This window comes from Sabethes cyaneus, chromosome 3, assembly GCF_943734655.1.
Source record: "Sabethes cyaneus chromosome 3, idSabCyanKW18_F2, whole genome shotgun sequence".
Classification (NCBI taxonomy): Eukaryota; Metazoa; Arthropoda; class Insecta; order Diptera; family Culicidae; genus Sabethes; species Sabethes cyaneus.
In genome coordinates this window covers 237,954,539-237,980,000 of record NC_071355.1, presented here as the reverse complement: position 1 = coordinate 237,980,000, position 25,462 = coordinate 237,954,539, and the positions used below count along the sequence as shown (strand labels likewise).

General features: G+C 43.7%; 2 protein-coding genes across 4 annotated transcripts in view; one reads left to right on the top strand and one right to left on the bottom strand.

Annotated features, from left to right (window-relative positions):
* Positions 1-2,380, top strand: part of LOC128742207 (ras-related protein Rab-5C) — a 30,114-nt gene extending 27,734 nt beyond the window's left edge. For all 3 annotated transcript variants that reach the window (XM_053838483.1, XM_053838485.1, XM_053838484.1), the window contains exon 6: positions 36-2,380. The gene's annotated coding sequence lies outside the window, so the exon portion shown is untranslated. The remainder of the gene's footprint in view (positions 1-35) is intronic.
* Positions 2,381-2,449: 69 nt separating this feature from the next.
* LOC128741655 (striatin-interacting protein 1 homolog) lies at positions 2,450-24,619 on the bottom strand. Its single transcript, XM_053837610.1, has 10 exons — positions 24,487-24,619; positions 23,301-23,423; positions 22,923-23,206; positions 22,687-22,862; positions 15,409-15,573; positions 15,202-15,347; positions 13,671-13,842; positions 13,403-13,611; positions 13,092-13,336; positions 2,450-3,477 (listed from the first exon to the last, which is right to left on the bottom strand). Exons 1-10 carry the CDS (start codon positions 24,544-24,546, stop codon positions 2,529-2,531), a joined length of 2,529 nt encoding a protein of 842 aa, XP_053693585.1. The 5' UTR covers positions 24,547-24,619; the 3' UTR covers positions 2,450-2,528.
* Between the last annotated feature and the right edge of the window lie 843 nt (positions 24,620-25,462).

The following is a 25,462-nucleotide window of genomic DNA, read 5'->3' as shown; positions in this document are numbered from 1 at the left end:
AACCATTTGAATCTCATTTTTTCGTGTGATTTTAGCAATCGTATTGTTAATTGTAACAAATAACAACAAGGAATGTTTGAAAAAAATTGTCGTTACGATTGTAGTAGGAAATAAGCAGGATTCCAACCTAGTTATGATAAACCAAGAACAACAGTAAGAAAAAAAAACACATAAGCGATCTATTCCGACCCTCAATACACATATACACACACACTCACCAATTTAAAAAAATTAAAAAACCAGGAACCGTTTATGAAATACTGACAAACAAAATGCTTGGAGCCGCAATAGTCATCAGTGTTTATTATTGCGCAAAGGAAAAGCAAAAATCATGCGTACCACAAACACACACACATTAGGAACACCAGAACGAGAAACTTCATTCAAATTTTTTCAGCAAATAAGAGGAAAATACCAGATCGTTTGTTAGTAGATTGTGAAATAAAATGGAAACACCCAACACACACACACAAACACACAACACAGCTTATAAAGTTGATAAATCTAACTTTACCAACCAACCACAATTATAACAGCAGAAAATAGTGCATCCCAATTTAATAATTGAATAATAATAACGAGAGAAAAAAAAACAAGAAAAACAATCCCTCAGCTAAAGAAAATACAACTCAAACTAAATTTACTACCTACCTAGTAGATTATTTGTTTTAAGTTCTCCGCATATATTTTTCACTGCTTCTCTTTTTTTCTCTATTCCCATCGAATTTGTTAATTTTCTCTGCCTCCCTTAATTTTTTTCTTCCTATTTCCCACTAATATAAACCAATCTTCGTGGATATATATTTATTGCTAAACTAAACACCTGAATATATTATGAAAATATATTTAAATAAAAATAAAAACGATCCTGATAATAGAACAGCTTTCAGTTACGCGCCGTAGCGCGTTTGAGGATTTAAATTTCTGCTCACAGTTGTGCATGTGAGGAGAATAAAATTGCAACACAGACAGACAGAGACACACATATGCCCGCGAACGTACACACATACTACAATTTATGATGGTAATGCATGTAGATTTAACAAAGAAAAACAACAAGAGTCTTTTTCCTTGTTATGATTGTTTATTTCCCCTCCCGCTTCCCCTCGCCCCCTAGAACAGTTTTTATTTTATGATATATTTGTATGATAAACTAACTGAAGGATATAAAAGAAAAATGTATAAAACAATTAAAGGCGTAGTGGTTAAATAAAACAAACAAACAAAACAAAAAAAAAACAACGCGAAGGAATCTGTGCTACCTTAGGTTCATATTATATCTATTTACTGCTGGCGTATGATGAAACGTGACGGTGACGATGGCCAACAAAGAAGGCTCTGCAGCACGCATTTACACAACTACAACAACAAAAACAACAACAACATTCGCGCCGCCGAGGGAAGATCGAATCGAATCGAATCAAAAACGCAGAGAAGCAAACCCCAATCACATATAGTAGGCTATGCTCCATCATATATGCGCGCGTTTAAATTTTTTTTATCTTCTTCGGAATCGAACAAAAGTTGGTCACCCTTCATTCGAGAGGTTTGCAAAAATATAGAAAAAAGAAAAGATGTTAGGAACACTACACACATACACGTACACGTACACATACACACATTTAGGCGATATCAACCGATGTGATGAGCGAAAACATAAATGTATGAGTTTGATAGGTGATTTATTTTTTGTCCTACTACTAAACAGTATGGTTCAAGTAATCAAAAAAAAAAAGGATAGATGGAAAAATATGATCAAATATTTAATGTTAAAAAAATTTACGTTTTTATACTTTCTTTGTTCGAGAATTGTCCCTCCAATCTATCGGATGCTACACCATTCTAGCTAGCTAGCCAGTCAGTCGTCGGTGACGGTGTGGATGGCCATGGCACACAGAGAGCGCATGGGCCGCTAAAAATTTCGTTTTCTCCGGGCGCGTTCGCCCTTTCTTTTTACGTAAACACAAGTAGCACTACAATACAGTGATCCAATTGATAGCAGAAAGCAAATAACAAAAAACAAGTAAACAAACAGAAACAGAATAAACTAAACAACAAAACCAATAGAGGAAAAAACACCGATGCTGAGAGAAATATGAGCAAAAGTTTGAAATAAACTGACATTCCTTTTTTTAAACGAATTGAAAATTTCTTGGAAGGTCCTTGTGGTTAAAAAACACAGGAACATAGAAGAAAACAACGCGATACACAATGTAATGAAATTTGTGGGAAATGCAAAACCCGAAAACATTTGGAATGAGATTGAGGACACATTATTAAGCAAAAACAGAGAAAACAAAAGATTTAAAAATGAAAAGCAGGAGCAGGTGATGTCAAATAAAAACGCAAGAAAAATAAAATGGTAAATGAAAATTGTAAAGTCCACAAGTGCTGCGTTGTTTTCTCAAATCGAACTCGGAAAGAAAACACCGATCCGCTTCACGTAACATAGTTTATTCCGTTGCGTAGTCAATAATTTTGCACACAATCGTTTTTGTTTTTCTTTTCTTTTATGTTCAATTGCTTCCTTACGCCAGATCCTCACTGGAGAGCAGCAAGTCCCAGTCGACATTGTTGTTGTAAACCTCCTGCTGGAGCCACAGTTCGTAGTTTTGCTTGAACTCTTCGCTCAGTTCGACGTCCTCCGGTTTGCGGCCTCCACCTCCGTTAGCGGTGTGTGCGTTTCCCCCGTGGCTTCCACCACCACCACCACCCCCATTCCCAACATCACCACCCTCGAGCGGGTCATCGTACTCACTGGCGATGATATCCGGTGCGCTCGTTTGCAGGTAGCGCCGATTGTTGAACCGGTCGACGCAGTTCCGCAGGGCACACTCCTCCGCCTGGAAATCCCACGGCCTAGCGTCCAGATCGTTCCCGAACGCCCAATCGTCGTTCAGTCGGTGGCGCACCTTGGCGTAGATGGCGCTGATGGTTTTCATGTTCGACTTTCGCCACTGCCGGCCGAGATATTTGGTTTGCATTTTCAGCAACTTCAGCACGTACAGCTGCATGAGAGCGTGCCGGACCTTGAGGGTGCGCTTCAGAATCGGAGACGATTTGAACACCACCAGCATCATGATGCGGGAGTGCTTCCACTTGGTTAGTTTGTTCAAAATGCGCAGCAGATTAATGCAGGAGAATACGTTCCGCCAGGAGTACGGTGCCGAGTCACCGATGATGAGGGATTCGGACGTCAGCTCCGGCTGTTCGCCGATGACGCACGAAGGAAAGTCCATGATTGGGATTACGTTTTTGGAACCGACGTAGCTCATGATGTTCTGGTTGAAGAATTTCAACACCAGCGGGATGCAGTTGGCAAACACTAGATGTTGCGACATGAATTCGAACTGGTAGATGTGATTGATTTTAAAGTGCTTCAAATAGAGCAGCAAAATGGCCGAGACGGCTTTAACGGTGATCTCCTTGTGTCGGCTGACGTCGATGCCCAGCTTGGTGGATTGGGTGACGGTCATCCTGAGGAAGAGGGAAAAAATGGATTGATTTATTAAAGAGTTTTCAGTTTTTCAGTGTTTCAAAATGATTTGTCAAGTTTTGAGAAAGTTCGGTGGTCGACCGACCACTATTGTGAAATTTTAGCAGAACAATTCACCACCCAAAAATAATAATAAATTAGGCAGATTTCATATGAGCTCCAATCACAGTAGACATGCGAGTTGGTTAGTCAAATGGTAGTCATGGCAGCCTGGTTGTTAGGCTCGAAATTGTTTATTCATTCTGGATGAATTTTATCTGTCAAATAGGAACAAATATACACAAAAAATCATCTAATTCCAAACTGAATAGAATAAACAAATTAGGTATAAAACAGGTATGAACAACTTGAAAACAAAGGTTTTTGTCTAGATTGATTTTGCTAATTGTGGAATAGTTTCTTAGTAAACATTAAAATTTTAAATATCTGCAGATTTGGGTAACGTTCCGAAATACCGGAAAGCTTGTAGCCGATTGATTTCTACAGCTACCAAAGAGTTCATTCTAACACTCTTGGAGGAAGAGTGGGCCTCCCATTATGGAAAAAATCGGCTTGTAATACGGACCTCTACGAAAGAGTGCATTGTGTCCTGTATTCTAACAGCTGGTTGCGAAGTCTATCGTATAAAAAACAGAAGGTCAAATTTCGATAACGGAATTAGCACATAGGCTTTTTTACGAAAGAGTGCTTCACTTACGTGAATGGAGCTATACAAACACTCAAAATTGGAGGTCAATCTCTTTGAAGAAAATTTTTACCGTAAAATCGACAAGTCAACCTTCCTTTTTCATCGTCGATTTTAATATTAAAAAAGATGGAGGAAAAGGAAGGTTTACTTGGCGGTTGTCTCGAACGCTACACAGTTTCAACACAGCATCTCCAAGACAAGATTTGGTAGCGTGGCCTTTGTAATGCAGCCTGCTAGAACATGCAAAATTGAGACGATCGAGGAGATCCAATTCGAAACATTTAGCATGGAGTCATGTAACGTGTAACGAAATAAGGACATGAAATGTTTAGTAACAATGTGAGTCTTATTGTTCTCTGATTGCGGTTTGCAATAGCCCAATGTGGGCCATGAAAGTCAACATAAGTATGTATGTAATAAGACTTAAATTGCTACTTGGAATGGAACATTGATGCCCGAAATTCCAGATCTTTGAATTTCTTGGGTGGCAAGCAGCTAGGTCCCCGAAACCTTGGCATTATGGTATCGCAGACGGACTGGTGCAAAGGCGAGAAGGTACGGAAACCCCGTGGCAGTTGGCCGAAATTTTACATACATGAGCGAGTATGAGAAGCATAGCATTCAACACTTACGCCACTCACGCAAGCGTAAGATAACCAGCCGCCGTTGCTGTGTGCAGACATTCTGCTCCCTACACACTCGCGAACGCACAGCCTCATATCGTTTTTCTGCATAGCTCATTCGCGAGTTAAGGTTCAAACACGCGTCATGGATTTCTGGGGATTTCAAATTTCAATGATTTTCGGATTTCTATGCTCAAAACAAAAGAGATGTTCACGAAAATTTATCATTGTGTTCTGACAGACGCAAAGAATGAAGTGAAAACAAACAGTTTTACGAACATAATTATTAATGTGAGCATAAAGAACTGTTTTGGAAATCCCAGTCCAAGCCGTGAGCAACCAGCTTTCTTCTAAATCTTCGCCCTCGATTCTACCCACAGGCGGGAGTGCGAGTCCTCGTGAGTGATCGGCATCAGCAACTCAGGCTGGAATGACGAACGAGAGCGACGACCGTGGATGTTAAGCGTCAAACAGAAAGCGGCGTGAATACATCTGTCAGCGCCGGTTTGACGGTTAATTCATGGGAAAAATGTCAGAATAACGCTGAAGGTATTCTGTTTTGGCCTTTAGCCAAACACACGCAAAAACTGTGCCGCAGTACACGAATAAATAAGAGCGAGAGTCCGAAAAGGATGCATATGCCGGCGTGTTCTTCTGAACGATCCCACATGAGTGTGGGATTTGCCACTTGTACGAAGAAGTCGTCTCCATTCCACTCGGTGGATGGCCGCAATTCGCCAGCCACGTAGTCTGCGCAGAGTCCGCAGGTCGCCTTCCACTTGATCGATCCATCTCGCTCACTGTGCGCCCCGCCGTCTCGTACCAGTCGGATCGTTATTGAGAACTTTTTTAACCGTCGGCCGACATCCTCACGACATGCCCAGCCCATCGAAGGCGACCGATTTTTGCGGTGTGAGCGATGAGTGATTCCCTAAGCAGCTGATGCAATTCATGGTTCGTTCGCTTCCTCCACGTTCGGTCTTCCATCTGCACTCCGCCGTAGATGGTGCCCAACACTCTCCGTTCGAAAACACTAAGGGCGCGGTGGTCCTCCACGAGCATGGTACATGCCTCATGGCCGTAAGGGACTACCGGTCTAATCAGCGTCTTGTAGATCGTTAACTTTGGCGGTGTCGGAGTCCAAAGTAGGCACGATTTCCTGCCATAATGCGTCTTTGTATTTCTCTGCTGGTATCGTTGTCTGCGCTAACCAGTGAGCCCAGATACACGAACTCTTCTACCACCTTGGTTTCATCACCGTCTAAATGAATCCGCATTATCTTCTCTGGAACCTCTTCCTTTGTATTTTGTTTTCGATACATTAATGATAAGTCCCTTCCGTTTGGCTTCGTATTATCACACACTCCAATGCGAAGTTGAATAGCAAACGTGAAAGTCCATCACCTTGCCGTAACCCTCTTCCAGATTCATAGGGACTCGAGACTGTCGCTGATACACGAACAACACACATTACTCGTTCCATCGTTGCCTTGACTAATCGCGTTAGTTTATCCGGAAATGCGTAGTAGTGCATAATCTGCCAATTTGAAGTCGATGAATAAATGATGGCAAGTTGTATTCGCGACATTTCCTCAACACTTGCTGAAGCGCGAAAATCTGATCCGCACCCAGGAATCCCCGATGCCTTCCGTCCACTCCTCCGGTAGTAGCTCCTCCTCCCAAATCTTGACAATGACCCAGTGCAACGCTCTAGCCAGTGCGTCACCACCGTATTTCAGCAGCTCGCCGGGTAGCTGATCAACCCCAGCCGCTTTATTGTTCTTCAGCCGACCGATTTCTTCTGCTACCTCCTGGAGGTCGGGGTTCTGTCGTCTTCTGCACGTGCTCCAAGATCTATTGTCATACCGTCACCATCATGTTCAGCTACATCGCTGTTAAGGTGCTCGTCATAATACTGCTTCCACCTCTCGATCACCTCACGTTCGTTCGTGAGAAGATTACCGTCTGAGTCCAGGCACATATCGGCCTGCGGCACATAGCCTTTGCGCGAACGGTTTAACTTCTCGTAGAGCTTTCGTTTATCGTTAGCACGGTACAGCTCTTCCATCGCCTCGCGATCTCGTTCTTCCTGTTAGCGCTTTTTCCTCCGGAAGACCGGGTATTGCCTGTTAGTTTCTTCGGTTCGAACCAATTGTTTCTTCGGTTCGGATTCATTGTACCTAGTGCCGCTAGAGTAGTACTACCGATGGCGGTCTTAATGCCTTCCATCTTCAAGAGTTGCTGCGCCAAGTTGCTCTTCCGTTGGTAGCGCTGCTTCCAACTGCCGCGCGTATTCCTGGGCAACTCCGGTGTCTCGTAGCTGCTCGATGTTAGATCGCGGCGTACGGCTTCGACGCGTGTTATGTACCGTCGAAAGTTTTGAGCGCATGCAGACTGCAACTAGGACATGGTCCGAATCTATATTCGCACTGCGGTAGGTGCGAACGTTTATAACATCAGAGAAGAATTTACCGTCGATTATGGTCAATTTGGTTTTCTATTCGTTAGTCTGCTGATTTCCAGATGGCCTTGTGGATATCTTTGCGGGGGAAGAAGGTACTTCGTACTACCATACCGCGGGAAGCTGCAAAATTTACGCATCGCTGGCCGTTGTCGTTCGTTGCGGCATGCAGGCTGTTTGGCCCGATTACCGGTCTATATATAGCTTCCCGTCCTACCTGCAGTGCTACGGCTTCGAAGTTACGGGGATGTAGTTCATCATAGATTATCCTATCGCAACCCGGGAAGCCGAGCGATTTGCAATTCCATGTCCCGAGTTTCCAATCGTAGTCCTTATTTCGTCGCGTAGGTCAGCGCCGATTGTTCCGATCCCTATTTTCTTCTTTGTTGTTGGTAACTTTTTGTTTTCCAGGGCGGCTTGTTGGGCCTGCCCCTAAACCCCTGTCTCGCCGGAGGACCAGCGTGCACAGCACTGTTTAGAGTCCCTGCTGGCACGAGGATGAGTATAATAATCAGCCGCCCCTAACATGGAGAACAGACGCTGTTTGAGACGTACCCCCTTGGTGAACAGACGCTAGTGTTTGACGAAGCATTTCCTCTACCGCCATGCTATGGTTACCGGGCCAGTATTCGCGTCGCACCTCCTCACTTCGCTATTGTCAGATTGGCAACATTGCCCAGGCTACGTCGCATTTGGTATATGACTCGTAGAGGCGTAAGGCGGGAGCTTGTGCGGACCCGAGCTATGTTTGACGCTCCTTCCAGGTTATCAACTCACCATTTGAAGCCATTTAAAGTGAAAAGGGCATCGATGGTTTTACCTCTAGACCTTTCACTGCTAACTCTGGAATTCCACAAGGTAGCCATCTCGGACCTTTGGTCTTCCTCGTCTACTTCAACTTCCTGCTTAAATGCCAGCGACTCTCTTGCCGACGATCTGAAGCTGTAATGCTAAAGTCGATAGCCCGTCCGATGCCGCGTTCCTGCGAGAGCAGCTATTGATTTTAGCGAAAGGGTGCACAGATAACCGCATGCTGCTAAACTCCGAGGCTGGCAAAGGGTGAACATGTGCATTCCATAACCTCTGTTCATTAACTCCTATTCCTACCTCCACGAGGTGCCGGCTGGGGTACGCAACTTCGGTTGTCGTATGCTAACAGGAAAGGGGGCACGGTGGCTCCCGCCCACATTAAGATGGCAGCCCCATCAGCGGGATAAGGACCTTAGGTTAACAGCCTACTGTACCAGAACATACAAAAAGTTACCGAAAATGAAAGAAGAAATCTCTCCGGATTATTGGCAACGACCTTTAGCATGAAAACACGGACACGAATCGGAACATGGAATATACTGACCCTTGCCCAGCAGGGCAAGCTGGCTTAACTCGCAAGGGAAGCTAGCCGCCTGAAGCTTGAAATCCTGGGGCTAAGCGAGGTCCGCTGGCCGGGTACTGGCGAACACAGGACATCATCCGGGCAAGTCTTGCTCTACTCTGGCATACGAGGTGAAAATACTACTCGAGAAAGAGGAGTTGGATTCCTACTGAGCCCAGGGGCACATGCGGCCCTGATGAAGTGGGAACCAATAAATGAGCGAATAATCGTTGCCAGATTCAGAACACGGGTTAGGATGGTCATTGGTGGATCGCTCTTCCCCCATAGACCAGTACATAAAGTCACGTGGGTTTCCCGCGACGGCCGAACAGAAAACCAAATCGACCACATCTGCATCAGCCGGAAATGGAGAAGGAGCCTTCTTGATGTACGCAACAAACGCAGCGCTGACATTGCATCCGACCATCATCTTGTTATCGCTGAGATACGTCTGCGCGTCGCACGTGTCCAACGATGGGAGGAGAAAGTTGGGTGCCGCTACGACGTTCGCCGATTGGAGAATCCTGAGGTGAAAAGGGTCTTTGTTGAACAACTTGAATCTCGAGCCTCGGAGTTGCCACCTGGTGGTGGAACCGTCGAAGAGCAATGGAGCGGCATCAAGAACGCCTTCATCACGACCAGTGATGAAACCCTCGGCAAAGCGCGCAGTGGGCGGAGGGAGTGGATTTCGGATGAAACTTGGAGGAAGATCGACGAGCGGAGAGAGGCGAAAGCCGGCATTGATCGAGCGCGGACCAGATCGGCTAAGACAGCTGCCCGTCAACGATACGCCGAACTGGAGAGGGCTGTTAAACGTGCTTGTAGGCGGGACAAGAGAGCCTGGACTAACTCCCTAGCCAAACAAGGAAAAACCGCCGCCGCCAATGGTGATATCCGTTTGTTGTACGATATTTCTCGCCGCCTTAGTGGTGCCAGGATGAATACAAAGATGCCGCTAAAGGACAGAGCTGGTCAGCTATTGACTGACCTTACAGAACAGCTTAAGCGATGGACTGAACATTTTGAACAACTCTTCCGAGTTTCAAATGTCAGAGACCAACAAAACCAGCAGCGTACGACGCCTACAGTTCGTCGAATAAATCGCGTGAACTCGGAGGCGCCATCGCTGGATGAAATTGTAGCTGCCATCAAGAGTATGAAATCCAATAGAGCGCCAGGGATAGATCGTATTTCAGCCGAAATGCTCAAAGCTGACCCATCTTTGTCAGCTCAGATGATGCATCAGCTTTTCAGCAATATTTGGGAAACCGCAACTTTTCCGGTGGACTGGATGCAGGGCATATTGGTCAAAGTCCCTAAGAAAGGAGACCTAATGGAATGCGGTAACTGGCGTGGCATCACGTTGCTCTGTATTACTCTCAAAGTACTCTGTAAGGTAATCCTCAACCGGATCCAGGAGAAAATCGACGCTACTCTCCGGCGGCAGCAAGCTGGATTCCGTGCTGGCCGATCATGTGTAGACCATATCACAACGCTCCGCATTATATTGGAGCAGATCAACGAATTCCAGGACTCTCTTCTGCTGGTGTTCGTTGACTTCGAAAAGGCGTTCGACCAACTCAATCACGAAAACATCTGGGGCGCACTTAGGCGTAGAGGAGTTCCAGATAAGCTAGTCCATCTCATCGAGGCTCAGTACGAGGCGTTCTCGTGCAAGGTTTTGCACGACGGCGTCCTGTCCGGTCCCTTAAGAGTTACTACTACGCGTGAGACAGGGCTGCATTTTATCACCGCTTCTGTTTCTCACCGTTATGGATGAGCTATTAGTTGGAGCAATTGACAGTAGACCAAATCGAGAATTGCTTCGGAATCCTCTAACGACGGAGCAGCTAAATGACCTCGACCTAGCCGACGACATTGTCTTGCTCGCACAACGCCGAAACGATATGCAGAGCAAGTTAGATGACCTCTTCGAGAGCTCCCGGGCAGCAGGTCTCACAGTCAATGTAGCAAAAACTAAGTCAATGGTAGTGAACACTGACAATTCCACCAACTTCACAGTAACGGGACAACAAGTTGAGCAGGTAGGCGCCTTTTAATATCTTGGTAGCCAGGCAAAGCCCGATGGTGGTACCAAGACTGATATAGCCACACGGATCAGGAAGGCCAGGGGTTCCTGCGAAACATTTAGCGCTCGAACCAGATCACTCTACGTACGAAAACCCGAATCTTCAAATTAACGTTAAACGTTAAATCCGTACTGCTGTTATCTTGCGAAACGTGGTGCGTCTCAGCGGAGACAACGCAAAAACTGCAGGTATTCATTAACCGGTGCCTGCTATACATCATTCGTGCCTGGTGGCCTGATAACTGGATATCCAATGAGGAACTCCATCGTCGGTGTCATCAACGGCCGAAATCAAGCCACAGAAATTTGTGAACGTAGGTGGAAGTGGATCGGACACACCTTGAGGTAAGGAGGGAACGAGGTCTGTAGAGAAGCACTCGATTGGAATCCACAAGGACAGCGTAGAAGAGGGCAGACCCAGAGGCTCATGGCGACGCAGCTTAGCCAACGACATCCGGGCTGTAGACGAGAACCTGTCCTGGCGACAGGTAAAAGTCATGACGGGTAACCGTCAGCAGTGGAGATCTCTGATTTCATCCCTTTGCTCTGCCGGACCGGCGGACATGGACATATAAGTAAGTAACTGAGTGCTTTCAAAAAGAAGTTTTTATCGAAGGGTCTTAAACATAGAGCACGAGTCTGTCCGTACCTGACAGGACGTAATGAGAAAGTCTATGTATATGCAGATCATCTTAACGTCATGGTAATTATAACGGCCAGTAATGCATCACTTCGCAGCTTCCCGAGGTCTGGTGATTAGAAACACTTTGCTTTCACGCAAAGACATCTATAAGGCTGCTAACGAACAATGACCCGTGTCGATAACGTTACTATCGATGGGCAGGTTTTTTCGAACTACTGCCATCGATTCGGATGCGCACTTACTAGATGAGACTCTATCTGGCAGGATACATTCGGCCACGACTACGGCGGTAGGTGGAGTAGTCTTGAATGCACAAAGAGACTGGTTTGTCGGAGAATACCAGAAAACCATGAAGAGGAAAAAAGTTTGAAAAAATTAGGAATTCCTACTAGAGAATATTTGGTCGATATTGACGAGCATGGGCCACGACTGAAGTTTTTGAAGCGTCTTAGTAGAATACGAAACCTGGAGACAAGACAAGGTGACGGCATGTCATGCATGCTGATTAACACTTCTCTTGGGAAAGGAGTCGATGAGTACGCAGAGATACGAGACGCACGATTTTCAGCAAGACTAACTCCTAGAAATCGAAGATGACCGACGTCACAGTCAGAAACAGAGACAATGTATAAAACCTTAATTAGATTGACAGTTCTTTATGTCCCTGAAACCTGAAACTTTGCTCACGGAGGATGCCCCGCCATATTTGATGGACGGTGCTGTGGATGATCATTGGTAGAGTATAAGCTACAAGCGGAGAGTGACTTAATGACGATACTGCTCAAAAAGAATTGTTAACAGCACCAGAAATAAATTCCAAATGTGCGAGAGTGCTCGAAGAGGTCGAAAGCGACTTTTCAAACGACTGGGAAATTGGTAGCGAGTAGCTTGAGACAGAGTTGAAATCAAACAACTGCAAGAAATTGTACGAAAAACTATGTTGAATAACGACAACTATAACTCGTAGTTCGTGCGCTAACGCTATATGGTATCCTCTAGTTTATCGCCAAATATTAATGACAGGATATTACGCTCAGCAAAAACTGATTTAAATCTACATCAATGCCACGAGCAAGTTTGATAAGTGATCGTCGTTCGTGACGTTTGACGTTGAATCAGTTTCTTGGGAAAATCATGTTAAATCAAAATCCGTCAGAGCTCATTTCGCTTTACTGAATCGTACGCCGTTTTGAAATCTATAAACAGATGGTGCGACTGCATATTGGATTTACAAAATTTGTCGAGACAGTTTCATGAGATATAGATTAGCTCTACTGTGGAGCGTTCCTCTCGAAAACCACATTGGTATTCTCCAATAAAGGATTTTTAAAATGGCCTTAGTCTGTGGAACAAGATGGGAGATTGGAGTTCCTCTTCGGTACCTGCCGTATGACCCAATGGATTGTCTTAAAAGGCGATTTTCAAGAACCTCACATTCTTCCGCACAATGCCACTAATTCATGCGTTTGAATGAGATCGGAAAGTTCATTAAAGTTTTAACCCTTTATAAGGCAGTGGCAACTATATTGCCACCAACAAAAAAATTTTATTTTGCTTCTATAATTATATTGATGTCATTATAGACGCAAAACAAATGTTTTTCGATGGTGGCAATTTTATTGCCACGGCCTTATAAAGGGTTAAAGGCTCAATATGGTAACCACCCCACTAATATTCTCGGTTATTCTAATATTTTAGCCAGAAAAACAAAATACTTACGGCATATCCTCGGGCAGCACATCGGCCATAATGTTGATACTTTCGGTTTTCGCCTTCGAGGTGGGTGCCGCCGCCAGCAGGATCTTCAGCAGCGAAATCATATACTGCGGAAGATTCGGGAGTATTGCTTGGTACAGAATTTCGGTGGGAGTCTGCGGAATGTCACCCTCCGACGTCGAAATCGGATTCCGGGTGATGTCCTCCTCCTTCTTGATCTGCACATCGGCCAGGCTGATGTACATGTGCTGGAACGTAGTTTTGGTGGTGACCATTTTTAGTTTAAAGGTACTGACGAAGGAAAAAGAGATTACCTTTTTAAGCGTGTAGAATCCCTCCTGAATAGGCTGTGGCAGCCCGGCCAGCGTTTGCTGGTCATCCTTAAGAACGTAACCGATAAATTTACTTCTCGACGTGTTCAAGAAGATATCAATATCTTTCCGGCGAATTTTCGGTGCCCACGGCAGTTTGTTGGTTGGTTGCTCTATCGGTTCTTGCGTATCAGCCGGTGGGGTTGTTTCATCTAAAATTTACCAATGATTATTACCATTGTTGTAGGATCGGCTGGGCACCAGCTCAAACCTCCATTGCTTTCCAACGGGATGTCCATGTTGGGTGCCGTGGCACTGCTGTTAATCGGATCCTCATACTGGCGAAAGTATTCCGAAAGTTCCTCTTCGGCTTCGGTCGAAGGTGTTTCCATCTCAAGTCCGATCTGCTCCTGCTCGTCCAGTGAACTTTGTTTTATCAAGCTCTGGATGCCGGATATTGTTGTTGTTCATGGAAACCAGAGTAGAGTTAGTATAACTAGCGAAGTGAAATCCCCTCTTCGTTTTGGGTTATGTATTGAGAGAACGAATGACTATTTGTTGTAGTTAATAATACTTTTGGTAACGGAATTATGTGTGAAATGTAGTAGATAGGAACATATAGACAACCAGTTAGCGCAAGCAGTGACTGCTTTGAATTTATTCACAAATGCGCTAACTCTACTCTAATGGTTTTGCGATTTGATGGATGAGGAAACGACTGCGATTTTTAGTGGCTAAAGGTGTGTATGCAAAGTGTAAGGATAGATATCCGAAAGACGTCCCATTAATCGGTTAGAAGTGTAAAGCTGATGGATGCATGACTCAACTGGGATTAGCTACGAACAATTTTCTGTAAATAATCTACAATTTTAAAAACAGCGAAACGAAACTAAGAAGTAAGCTTGATTCTAAATGACTTTTTGTTGTTATGGAATGATAATAACGAACGACTAGTTATAGTAGAAACAAGTGCACAAGTACAAAATCGATAGGAGACAACAAAATGCGCCCATTAAATAGCAATAAGCCAGAACTGTGTGAGAGAGAAACGACTACTGACCATTACCCAAACACTACACAACGATAGGATGATCAAACATTATTCCTCTCAGCTTTTGTGAATTACTAGGTTTTTATGATAATAGTGATGATTTCAAAACACGAAAATTACAATAGCATACTATAGAGAAGAGGATGAGTTCTACATTCCGGCATTATGCGCCCAATAAATACGGTGATTTGTTTTGTTTATTCAATAATGGCTGTTACTGCTAAAAAGGTAGCAAAACGACTCTCCTGAGTGTGTTTGTAATGGGGAAGTGGTAATTGAGAGAAAGAGAAAATACGAATTAAATAAATTAAACTGCAAACAAAACCAGTAAATTAATCATTCGATGTAAGAAGCATTTTGAGGCTGTCGCTGTATTTCGTTCGTTCATTTGGCTGAGCTCAATCGGCGGCGGAAAAGATTTCTGCGCTTCTTTTCTGACTGACTGACTGACTGAATGTCGTTTGTCTTGTTGCATTTCTCAGTTTACGTTCGTACTGTTTTTTTGTTTGTTTTTGTATTTCTAGAACACAATTTGCTTGCAATGATCGACTCGAAAAAGAAAAAATTACTTTGAATAAGAAAAAAATGTGAGCAAACTGCTATCGAAGAAATTGTAAGAGTTTGGAAAAAAACTGCTTATTGATTTTTTTTTTCGAAAAAAATTTAAAAGTGGGGAGTTAAAAACGGGAAGAAAATATAATACTCAAGAAAGCTTTACTACCTCTTGCAACTGACTAGTGTTCGTACATACTCTTCGAAAGGGCTTGCTCCGCTTCGGGTTCTGATTGTCCTCGTTCGAGGGTGCCGTGATCGGGGGCGAGCTGGCGCGCATTACCTTCGACACCTCTAGGGTGTCCTCCTTGTTCTGGGGCAAACCAGCCGCTTCACGGTATTCATCTGGAAATTTTTATTGAGGTAAGAGAAAGTTGGGCCATATTCACACAAGTCTCGTAGCTACCTTTTAGTTGTTTTAGCGTTTCCATTCCACCCAGAGAAACGAGGGACACTTTCCACAGTAGCAGGAGCACTTTCTTCATCGGAAAGTGTGGTGCCAGTCCGCTACAGAATTTGGTTATCATACCCAGTAGCTTTACCGAGAGTAGCTCGTCACCGATGGGATATGCTGCAAAGAATAATAATTTTTTCTTAGACTCACTGATTAGGAGATGACTAAGCAAAGTAATTGTAAATACGCGGCTTTAGGTATTATGGGTTTTGACTGAATTATTAACTTTCTATAATATTACCGAGTTGGATTTAAGTTTTCGCTCGAATCAATTCACGCTGTTGAACATCCCATCCTGGACTTCATTGGGATTTCAGATAAGACGAAAGTATAGAAAACCTTAATTGACTCTATCTTTTTACTTTTCTCAGGCCAATTTATTCTCTTCTAGCATCGTCTATCCGTTACATTACTTATTTAATTGTCTATCCTCCGTGTTACGCTATGGCGCAATGAACATAATTCCGCCAATTCATTTGATTGTTGGAACTCTGCCCTCCCTTAGACACCGTGTACTCTCGCTCCACCTGGGCTCACTATCGTGCTGTCGGTCGCCTTATTCATACCAGATTTGAAGTCCAAGACACCGGCAAAGAAAACAAATTGACTTTGTTTGTTGAAGATTGTGCTCCAGGCATGAGGCATGAGAGACCATCACTGTTCCATTTATAGGAAACTCCATAGAAAACGGAACTGTTATGCGTGTAGCGGCAGATCACCTTAACGAAGCCCCTGTAGGATTCGGATGGATTCGAGAGTCCACCCGAAGTCCGCATATAGGACTGCGTGCCATCCATTGCAGCCTTAAACAGTCTGATTAGCTTTCTGGAAAAGCCTTTCTCGTCCATGATTTTCCATAGCTCTTTGCGGTCGAAAGGATCATATGCAGCTTTTTTTTTTTTTTTTTTTGAATGAAGAGAGCAATTTGCAGGTGGCATTGAGAACGTTGATCGTATGATAGTTCTTACAATCGAGCTTATCGCTGTAAATCGATAACTCCGTCCTTCGATTCCACCGGTAGCTGCTCAGTGCCCTAAATACTCACAATCATCTGATGCAGACCTTCGCTCCGATGCCATCTTCCCCAACCGATTTATTGCTCTTCAGCTGTTTGTTAGTCTCCTTTACTTCGTAACCAGACACTGATGAAGCCTGCATGTCGTAGGCGAAATACGTATCTGTCGCGAATAATTGTTTGAAGCGGTGGGCCTAGGGAGAGTGAAACAGTCAACTTTCCAGGGTTAATCTTGGCCCGATTAACAACACATCGTGGATAATGAGCGGGCTCTTCTCCCCACCTACTGGAGTCATTCTGCATTAAGACGGTTTATTCAACGATTGACTCAGGTGACTTAGCCCTTGGAAGGAGATTCTCTAAATCCCTGGTACGTGTAAGTGATGTTGCTTATCGACCAATTCCCTTTTGGCCCTTCATACAAGAGTTGGGAAGCATGACCAATCGTTGAATATGTTCAACTCTTTTTGACATGATAGGCTCATTGCTATGAACGGATGTTCTGCTAAGGCAGGTGGTAGTACCATATATTCATATTCATATTCATAAATTAACAGAGAGCAATTTGCAGGTGGCATTGTGAACGTTGGTTGTATGATAGTTCTTACAATCGAGCTTATCGCCTACCTTGTAAATCGATAACTCCGTCCTTCGATTCTACCGGTAGCTGCTCAGTGCCCTAAATACTCACGATCATCTGATGCAGACAAGTGGCCAGCTTTTCTGGGTCCATTTAATAAGCTTCGCTCCGATGCCATCTTTGCCAACCGATTTATTGCGCTTCAGCTGTTTGATAGTCTCCTTTACTTCGAAACCAGACACTGATGAAACCTGCATGTCGAAGGTGAAATACGTATCTGTCGCGAATAAATATACATAGTAGAATTGAATTGGAAAATTTTCTTTTTCATTTGATTTCTGGTTTCGTATTCTACTAAGGCGCTCCAAAAACTTCAGTCTTTAACGTTTGTCGCACTGTCGAAATTGCTTTCCCCGCCGCCATGGTGTTCCGTCTGGGCGCCATTCAGATGTTCATCGAAGTGCGGCTTCCATCCTTCCGTTTTCATTTACAAAGCCTTTGCGGTTTGTGGAATGTATTGAATTTCGGTAGAACTTTCGTGTGAACGATGTAGCTACTTCTCTAAGCAGCGCTGTTAGTCCCTAAAGATTTGAGTTCGCTGCATCTTCTTCTGTCTGTCTTTTCATGTTTTGAGGAGTCACGGTACAACTTCACCGCCTGCGTAGCGTGTTCTTTTCCTATGCATCGCGTTCCTACATTCAATCGCTCCGCTAAATCTATTCCACATACCCTAAGATGTTGTCTGTTACACTATTGATGGCTGTTTTGGTGTTCCGACAGAACACTGATACACTAAACCTAGAATGTACGTGCTAGTGCCAGAAATCGAGTTTTTAGTACCTCGTGGCTAATGTTGAAGTCGAAGCTGGGTTCTGGGTAAAAAGCGACTGAAGTGATTCACCGATGACCACTGCGTAGATTATGACTTTGAGCGTGTATGTGGAGGCTCGCGAGTAAACATTGGCAATATACTCTCTAGGTATCGGCGTATCGGCGACAGCTATTGCTCTGGTCACGACGAGTACTCAAGGGGTAAGATCGATGAGTCTGCAGCGTTGTTCATAGCAGGGCAGCTGGAAGGAGTTGGTTCACGCGATCGCCGAAGAGCAAAAAGAATGAATCTGCGCTGCATTGACTCGATTCGGCTAACTCCTAACTAATTTTGATAGTAGGGGCTTCACAACTGGAGCGAAATATTCTAGATTGGAGCGAACTAATGCAAATAAAGAGTTTTCAAGCAGTTTCAGTTTAACTTTCTAGAAAATGTGATGACTTTGCCCTTGTTGGGATTTGGCAGCATACAGCGCTGAGGATAAAAGGCCGTTTCTTCAACTACGGCATCATAAATGTGCACTGTCCACACGTAGGTAGACCTGACGACGAGAAGGAAGCGCTTTATGCGCAGCTGAGGACAACGTATATATGCATACATAGGATTTGACGAGCTCGGAATGAGTTGACCACGATCCTGAAGAGTGCAAAACCCCGTGAAGAGCTAGACCAGCTTTTCCGGGCTAATGAGACCCGCAAGTTCTATGAGAAGGTGAACCAATCTGGTAAAGGTAAAGGATACACACCGAAGCCGGATATGCGAGGCATAAACGAGCGCGAGGTGGTCTACAATTCTTCGGTGGGAATCCTACAAACGATAACAGTGTGCTAGCTGCCATTCTCGAAGATATCCGGTGAGAAATCGGCCAGCTGAAGAATAATAGAACCACCGAAAAGGGCCGATTCCCGACAGAACTGTACAAAAATGACAAAGAATGACTAGCAACGGCCTTCATTGGATAATTTCATTAAAGGATTTGGGAGGAGAAACTACCGGAGGAATGGAAGGAGGGTGTGGTTCGTCCCATCTATATAAAGGGTGATCGGCTCGAATGCTGTAATTATCGTGGCATTACGCTGATCAACGCCGTCTATAAGGCACTCTTCCAGATTTTGTTACATCGGCTATCCCCAATAGCAAGAGAATTCGATGGTACTGCCCAGACGTGCTTCATAGGGACTCGTGCTACTACGGATCAAATTTTCACTCTTCGACAAATCTGCCAGAATTTCGAGAGTACTACGTGCCCATGCATCAAATTTTCGTGGATTTCAGGGCAGCATACGATACAGTTGAGCCGCGAACAGTTATGGGGCCCCACGTTCGACGCCAAAATATAGCCTGCCGTAATATGGCCACCTATTCAGTCCACTGTTATCCGAAATTTCGATGGCGATAAACTTTCGCCAGAAATTTACCATGCTCGTTTGTTGCTAGCACGCACCCAGGGATTGTCGACTGTTGGCGACCCGAAGTGGCGTGTCTAGCACCGATTTTACAGAAATTTTTCCTTTTTAACATTGATAGAGGTCCGTTCCTTTTCTCCATTACCAAAGGTCTCTCGAGCGTCTTAGCATCGAGGGTCCCCTGTAGATGACAGGTTTTGTGGGGGCTGCAGTGGCCTGCAGAACCTTAGTAATGGAGATGAGTATTTTATTGCCACCAGAGCTTTCGCGTCATGGTGCAATTATTTCGACTCAAAGAAGTGAGCGAGACATAGCTTTAAAACCGCGAAACACAAGAACACACTCCGACTGTTCAAATAGAAATGATCGAGGCGAGATTTGAAAGACCCTCAGATAGGAACGAGGTTTTTAATTTTGAAAGCGGAATTTTGTAACGAACTTCTGCCACCAATTCAAACGCGAACAAAACACTCTTTTTCCTTTTGGTTTTATGCATCTAACCATTTCATTTCCCAGAGTTGATTGAACTTTCATCGGGCTAATTTGAAGAAGAAAATGGCAAGGAAGTCTACGCTCGTGCTTCGAAATTTGAGTTTTGCGAATAGCGAATGAGCGGCTCTAGGAAAGAGAAAACTCGGCTAACTTGTACGCAAGGTGTATGGCGTATGAGTAGCCAACTAGCGATAATTACTAGTGGCACATGCTCTAATTCCTAAACTTATCGAAACTACAGGAACAAACTAATTTAATAATCCTAATTGATAATGCACAGATAATGCACGAGTTTACCCGACAAACTGACAAGACTGATCAAAACTACCTTGAAGCGAGTGGTGTGCTACGTGTGCATTTCGAAGACACTCTCGAGTCCTTTCGGAAAGCGCGGAGGGTGATAAGAAAGTGTTTGCGGGAGGAAATATTGTTTCGAGTAAGTTCGAATGTAAACAATGTTATACCTTGAAGTGATTAAAACTATTGATTTAAAACTATAGGTACGAGCATAAGTACGAGTGAAGATACGGGTAGCTGAGAAAGCAACGTTTGCCTCCCACGCAGGGCCGGCGCTTCCCTTAAGCAAAACAAGCAGCTGCTTGGAGCTCCACCTCGAGGGGGCGCCATTTCGCCTACATTAAAAAAAAATTGTAGCGGTAAATAAATAAGTGGTTAATATAAAACTTTCTTCCTTCTCCTTTAGCAGCATAAAGCCGGAATGGCAAGTGATGTATCTAGAGTTACTCTCCACTGTATTGGGTCCTGGGCTATTTGCTGCCAATTCGTTGAGCATCTCGACACAAGCAAATCGGCTTCAACCTGGTCGAGTCATCTAGTAAGTTGGGTTAGAATTCCTACAGGCCTTCATTACGAACATGTTGGCCGAAAATTTGGTGAATTCGGTCAGAATTCGGCACGCGTACTCGTTCTAATTAACACGCCGGCATAAGCATTCCTTTCGGACTCCCGCTCTTGTTTATTCATGTACTGCAACGACTTTTGCGAGTGTGTATTTAGCTAAAAGCCACGGTCGTCGCTCTCGCACGTCATTGCAGCCCGAGCAACTGATACCGATCACTCGCGAGGACTCCCACCCGCGTGTAGAATGGAGGGCGTAAGAACAAAAAGTAATGCAGAATGGATACATGGGCAGCTGGCTGCTCACAAGTTGTTTGCCTCGTGAGTGGTTATGCAGAAAGACGCTAGGAGATTGTGCGTTTGCGAGTGTGTAGGCAGTAAAATGTCTGCACACAGCAACGCCGACTATTTTTCGTTTGTTCTGAGGGCGCCATTTTGAGAATTTGCGTGGAGCGGCAAATTAGCTAGCACCGGCCCTGTCCCACGGACAGTGACTATTCAGGGTGATGAACTGGAAGTGGTTGAAAAGTTCGTATATTTGGGATCTCTGGTCACCGCCGACAATAATACGAGTAAGGAGCTTCAACGACGTATTCAAGCTGGAAATCGAGCCTACTTTTCCCTCCGCAAAACGCTTTGATCAAGAAGCATGCGCCGCTGCACACAGCTGACGTTTTGTACATCGTCAGCTGTGTGCAGCTAATCAGAGCGGTAGTCCTCTACGGACCTGAGACAGTAACTTTGCTTACGAAAGACATACGTGCACTTGCCGTATTTGAACGAAAGGTGTTGCGGACTATTTTTCGCGGAGTACAAACATAGAGGGAGAGTGGCTGAGGTGTATGGATCACGAGCTACAGGCACTGCTTGGAGAGATTCCCATCGTACACCTGGCGAAAGTTGGGAGACTTCGGTGGGCCGTTTTCAGGAAATCTTGCTTACCGACTTTGAAAACACGATTTTAAGAAACACGAGTTCAAAGTTTCGAGTTCCTTCTTCAATCGCTCTGACACGTCGTTCGTTACAAATATGCGTATAACATCGTTAATATTTGCCGGATTGGCATGAAATTTTCTGTGTGCATACTTAAGTCTATGTACACTACGATCATGAAATAAACCGAAAATTCATTTTTCGAATATTCTAACTACCCCTTAAGGCACAGGAACATATGGTAGGCTAAACCTGAGTTTTTTAGCATACTTCGACAGTTTCGTATGCTTGAAAATGTCTGGCGTTTCTCATTTTCCGGATGTTCCGGCTCTGTATGTAGGTTTCGTCGTCCATCACTACGCAACCGAACTTCGTCGGTATCGTTGTGTACATTTTTCGGGATCGCGTGTTGTCTGTCTTGTTTTGTTCTTAATATCAATAGTCTGTGGCTAATGTTTTAGCTAGATTCATGATTACAGATGACAATCCCAGCTTGTTTTCGACGCTTCAGGTGGAGGGGTCATGGTTCAGTTGATATGTCCTGGCTACTCTGTTTATCGTCCCTTTCAATTTCGCCTCGATCAAGGCTTCCTGGCTGTCCACAAACACCCTCTTAATATTTTTATTATGTTGGTGACAGCTGATTTGGTCCACTACAAAGATTTCGATAACTAGACGCGAGAGAATCTCTCATTGTCACATAGGTCTATTTGAAAAATTACCCGAGAAAGGTCAAGAGGCATCATTTTCACCTTTGGCACACTCACCTTGTCGTACGTTAAAATTAATAATTTCATGGCACACTTGATTTGTTTGAACAATTCTATTCTGGTGAATAAGGTTTTGCGAGGTAATGTCACGAATGAACGCAATTCATCCATTTGATATCCACTCGTGGTTTGTTTACTATTTGTTGGGCAAACACGATATGCATAAATTGTTGCAAGAAAGTTCATAATTAGACTAAGAATCCACTTTGATTTGGAACACAAGATTCGTTTCAATTCAATTCACACAAAATCTTAATATCTTGGAAGAGACAAAATAAAAGTGCCTCACGTGTGGGTGTAGATGCAAAGTCATACAAAAATGACTTGAGTTTAAATATACTTACTGATCTCATTGGTAAAATTGGATACAATTTGAGCGTACTCGTCGCCTCCACTTTCCTTTTCCGCACGTATCACCTCGGTAAAGATGTACAAAACCGACAGGATAACCCTCAAATCAACCGAATCCGCTAGCGACACTGCAACCTTACGCATCGCAACGCTAGCAGTTGTTGAGTTCCTATAACACACAGAACAGAAGTTAATTCTAGTTCTAGTAAAAAAATAAAATTTAACTTACTCAATCTCTAAATTCAGTAACTCCACAAACGCTCCGAAGACACCGGCCTCGTAGAGTAGCATAACATTTTTCCGCGCAATGACTTGCTGCTCCTGGTCGCACTGAACCTCCGCCCAGCAGCCCTGCGCCAGATACAGGATACAACGAGCCGCCTTCATGCGGAGACTTTTCTTCGACATATCCAACTGGTCCAACAGTTTGAGAATAATACTGCGCTGTTCCTTCTCGGAAAGTTTTTGCCAGCTCGGTGGCAGTTTGTAGTACTCCATCTGATCTTCGAAAGCCTAGCGTTTTGTGGGAAGATTCGACAGTAAATTTCATTTGATTGGTAAAAGGCTTTAAACGAGGATTGCGCCTTAGAAAGATTCTAAATGTTACCTTTACATTGTGCTGGAACTCGGCCTGCTCGGTGTAGCTGTACAGTTCGGCGATCTCGTTGGCGTGCGAGTCCGCATCCGCGTAAATGAAATCTAAATCGGGAAACTCTAAACCACTGCTCCCCTGCAAAAATATTGTGTCGAATGGCCAGTTAACTAATGGAACTCACGAGCAATAATGAAACTATGTAGGCGCAACTGGTCGATGAGATATTTAACTAAGAAACATTGAACAAGCGAGCGTGTTTCAACACGAAAAACTTCAAGGGTGAGTAGTTTGATAAGGGAACTAAAATGAGCAAAATAACGAACGACATGAACGAAAAACGCGCTCTACAACACCAGATTCTTGTGTGAATGGAAACGAGGAAAAGTAACATTAAACAACGGTACAGATAGGTGTGTGTGGAAAATAGATCGAATACAGCACAGATCGTCTCGAAGGATGACCACTCCTTCGCCCTCGTTCAGAAAAATCAATCAATATTAAACATAATACCGAATATAGCGAATGAGTGCTCATCCCGAACCCGCTGTGTTACGCAGGCCCAATGCTGGAAAGTTAGAATTTCTTCGAACGAACGAAATGAATGCGGTGGCTGAATTTAGTGGTGAATGTAGAAATAGCAAAAACTAGTAGGTAGTAAATAGCAGAAGGTGTACTCATCGATTTGGCTTAGCGACTTTTTTTTACGATACTAGTAATTATTTTGGTATATTGATGGGGTTGATATTGTTTTTGTTTGGCAACTCAAAAGTGAGGAAGATCGCGGAATTGCGGCAGCGGCGGCGACGGAAGGATATTTGCTGCAGCGCCGTGTGTTCGCGCGGATTTTATCTTGGCTTAGATTTTTGGACGGTCGAGTTCAGGTCACTTACATCAAACTAGTAAAACGGTAGCATAGTATTATTATCGGAAACGTAAGAAAATAATAAACGGAGAAAACAACCGAAAATATCACACTTCGCCTCAACACCAATGCCACGGAGGTCAACATAAACATTCGATTGTAGGTGCTACTAGCTAGTCAATCAGCTGGCGAATTCCGGTGTGCACCAAAACGGGTGCAATTGGGTGGGCGCTGGTAGTCCCCCTTCAACCAGATCGATTTTTCACACTGGCAATCAACGCTGAAGCTTAGCTCAGATTTTCGGCCGTTCCTTAAATAACTTGTTTTGCTACTTACATCCAGCATGTCGTTCTCGAAAAAGTTGTTAATCGTCAGAAGATCCCCGGTGGTTTCCATTGTTGCTCGTTTTGGGCCCGGTCGGGGCCGTTTTCAGTATCTAAAATTGATTTTTTCACAGAAAATTCTCCTCCATGCAAGGGTGGTGTACAATATTTTCCTTTGTTATTCTAATTTTGACAGTATATGCCAGTGAATCCTTTTGGCAGTCAATGCTGCCAGATGTTTTTTCGTAAACCCAGTTGTTGCTTTATCACATGATGAAAAAATTGTCGTTTAAACAACATAATTTGTCCATTTTATATACTTTTTAAAAACTTGTATAGTTCAATCACATTCAATATTAATCTGTGTAAAGTAACAAAAGGTTTTACAAATTCTTATTACAATGAATGAAGCTGTATGATATATCTCGTCCATCTCGTCAAATGATCCGTATAATCTCCATAACTGGTTCTGGTGGCACTGCCTCGAGGGGCGCACTGGCGGGTTTGCTACATTTGTATAACAGTTTCGAACAGTATATACGATAGGGTAAAATATGCTTTTCACCTTCGTTGCTCGTATATAGCGCATTTTTTATTCTAAAAAGTCTTGTGCAGGAACAAGGAATTTTTGTTCTTCACATATGAACCGTTTCAAAATAAACAGAAAAATAGTAAATTGACAAATTTACAGTGGGTTTTCGAATTTTACAATCGTTATATGGCGATGTGTAAGTTTTAGCGGTGCATTGGAACAGCTTTTATATGTAAATATCGAACGGCTTCTTACGGAAATTATGAGATTCTGGGTTTTTAGTCTGTTTTTAGGCGTTTTAAAGCGTAAAACTTTAAACGATATTTTTTATAATAGTCACATCTTTATACGCAATATACCTCTTAAACAATTTTTCAAAAATAATACATAAAAACATTGTTGGAATCTTCGTTCGTTTCTAACTAGCTTCCGACTTTTTCTACTTCTACTTTTATTT

Bases quoted from the DNA above. Each gene is read 5' to 3' on its own strand.
- LOC128741655 (XM_053837610.1), bottom strand. From the start codon at position 24,546: ATGGAAACCACCGGGGATCTTCTGACGATTAACAACTTTTTCGAGAAC. The intron at 15,348-15,408 runs GTAGCTACGAGA...AAAAATTTCCAG, and splicing joins AACGCTAAAACAACTAAAAG to ATGAATACCGTGAAGCGGCT. The intron at 13,612-13,670 runs GTTTGAGCTGGT...GGTAAATTTTAG, and splicing joins CCCGTTGGAAAGCAATGGAG to ATGAAACAACCCCACCGGCT.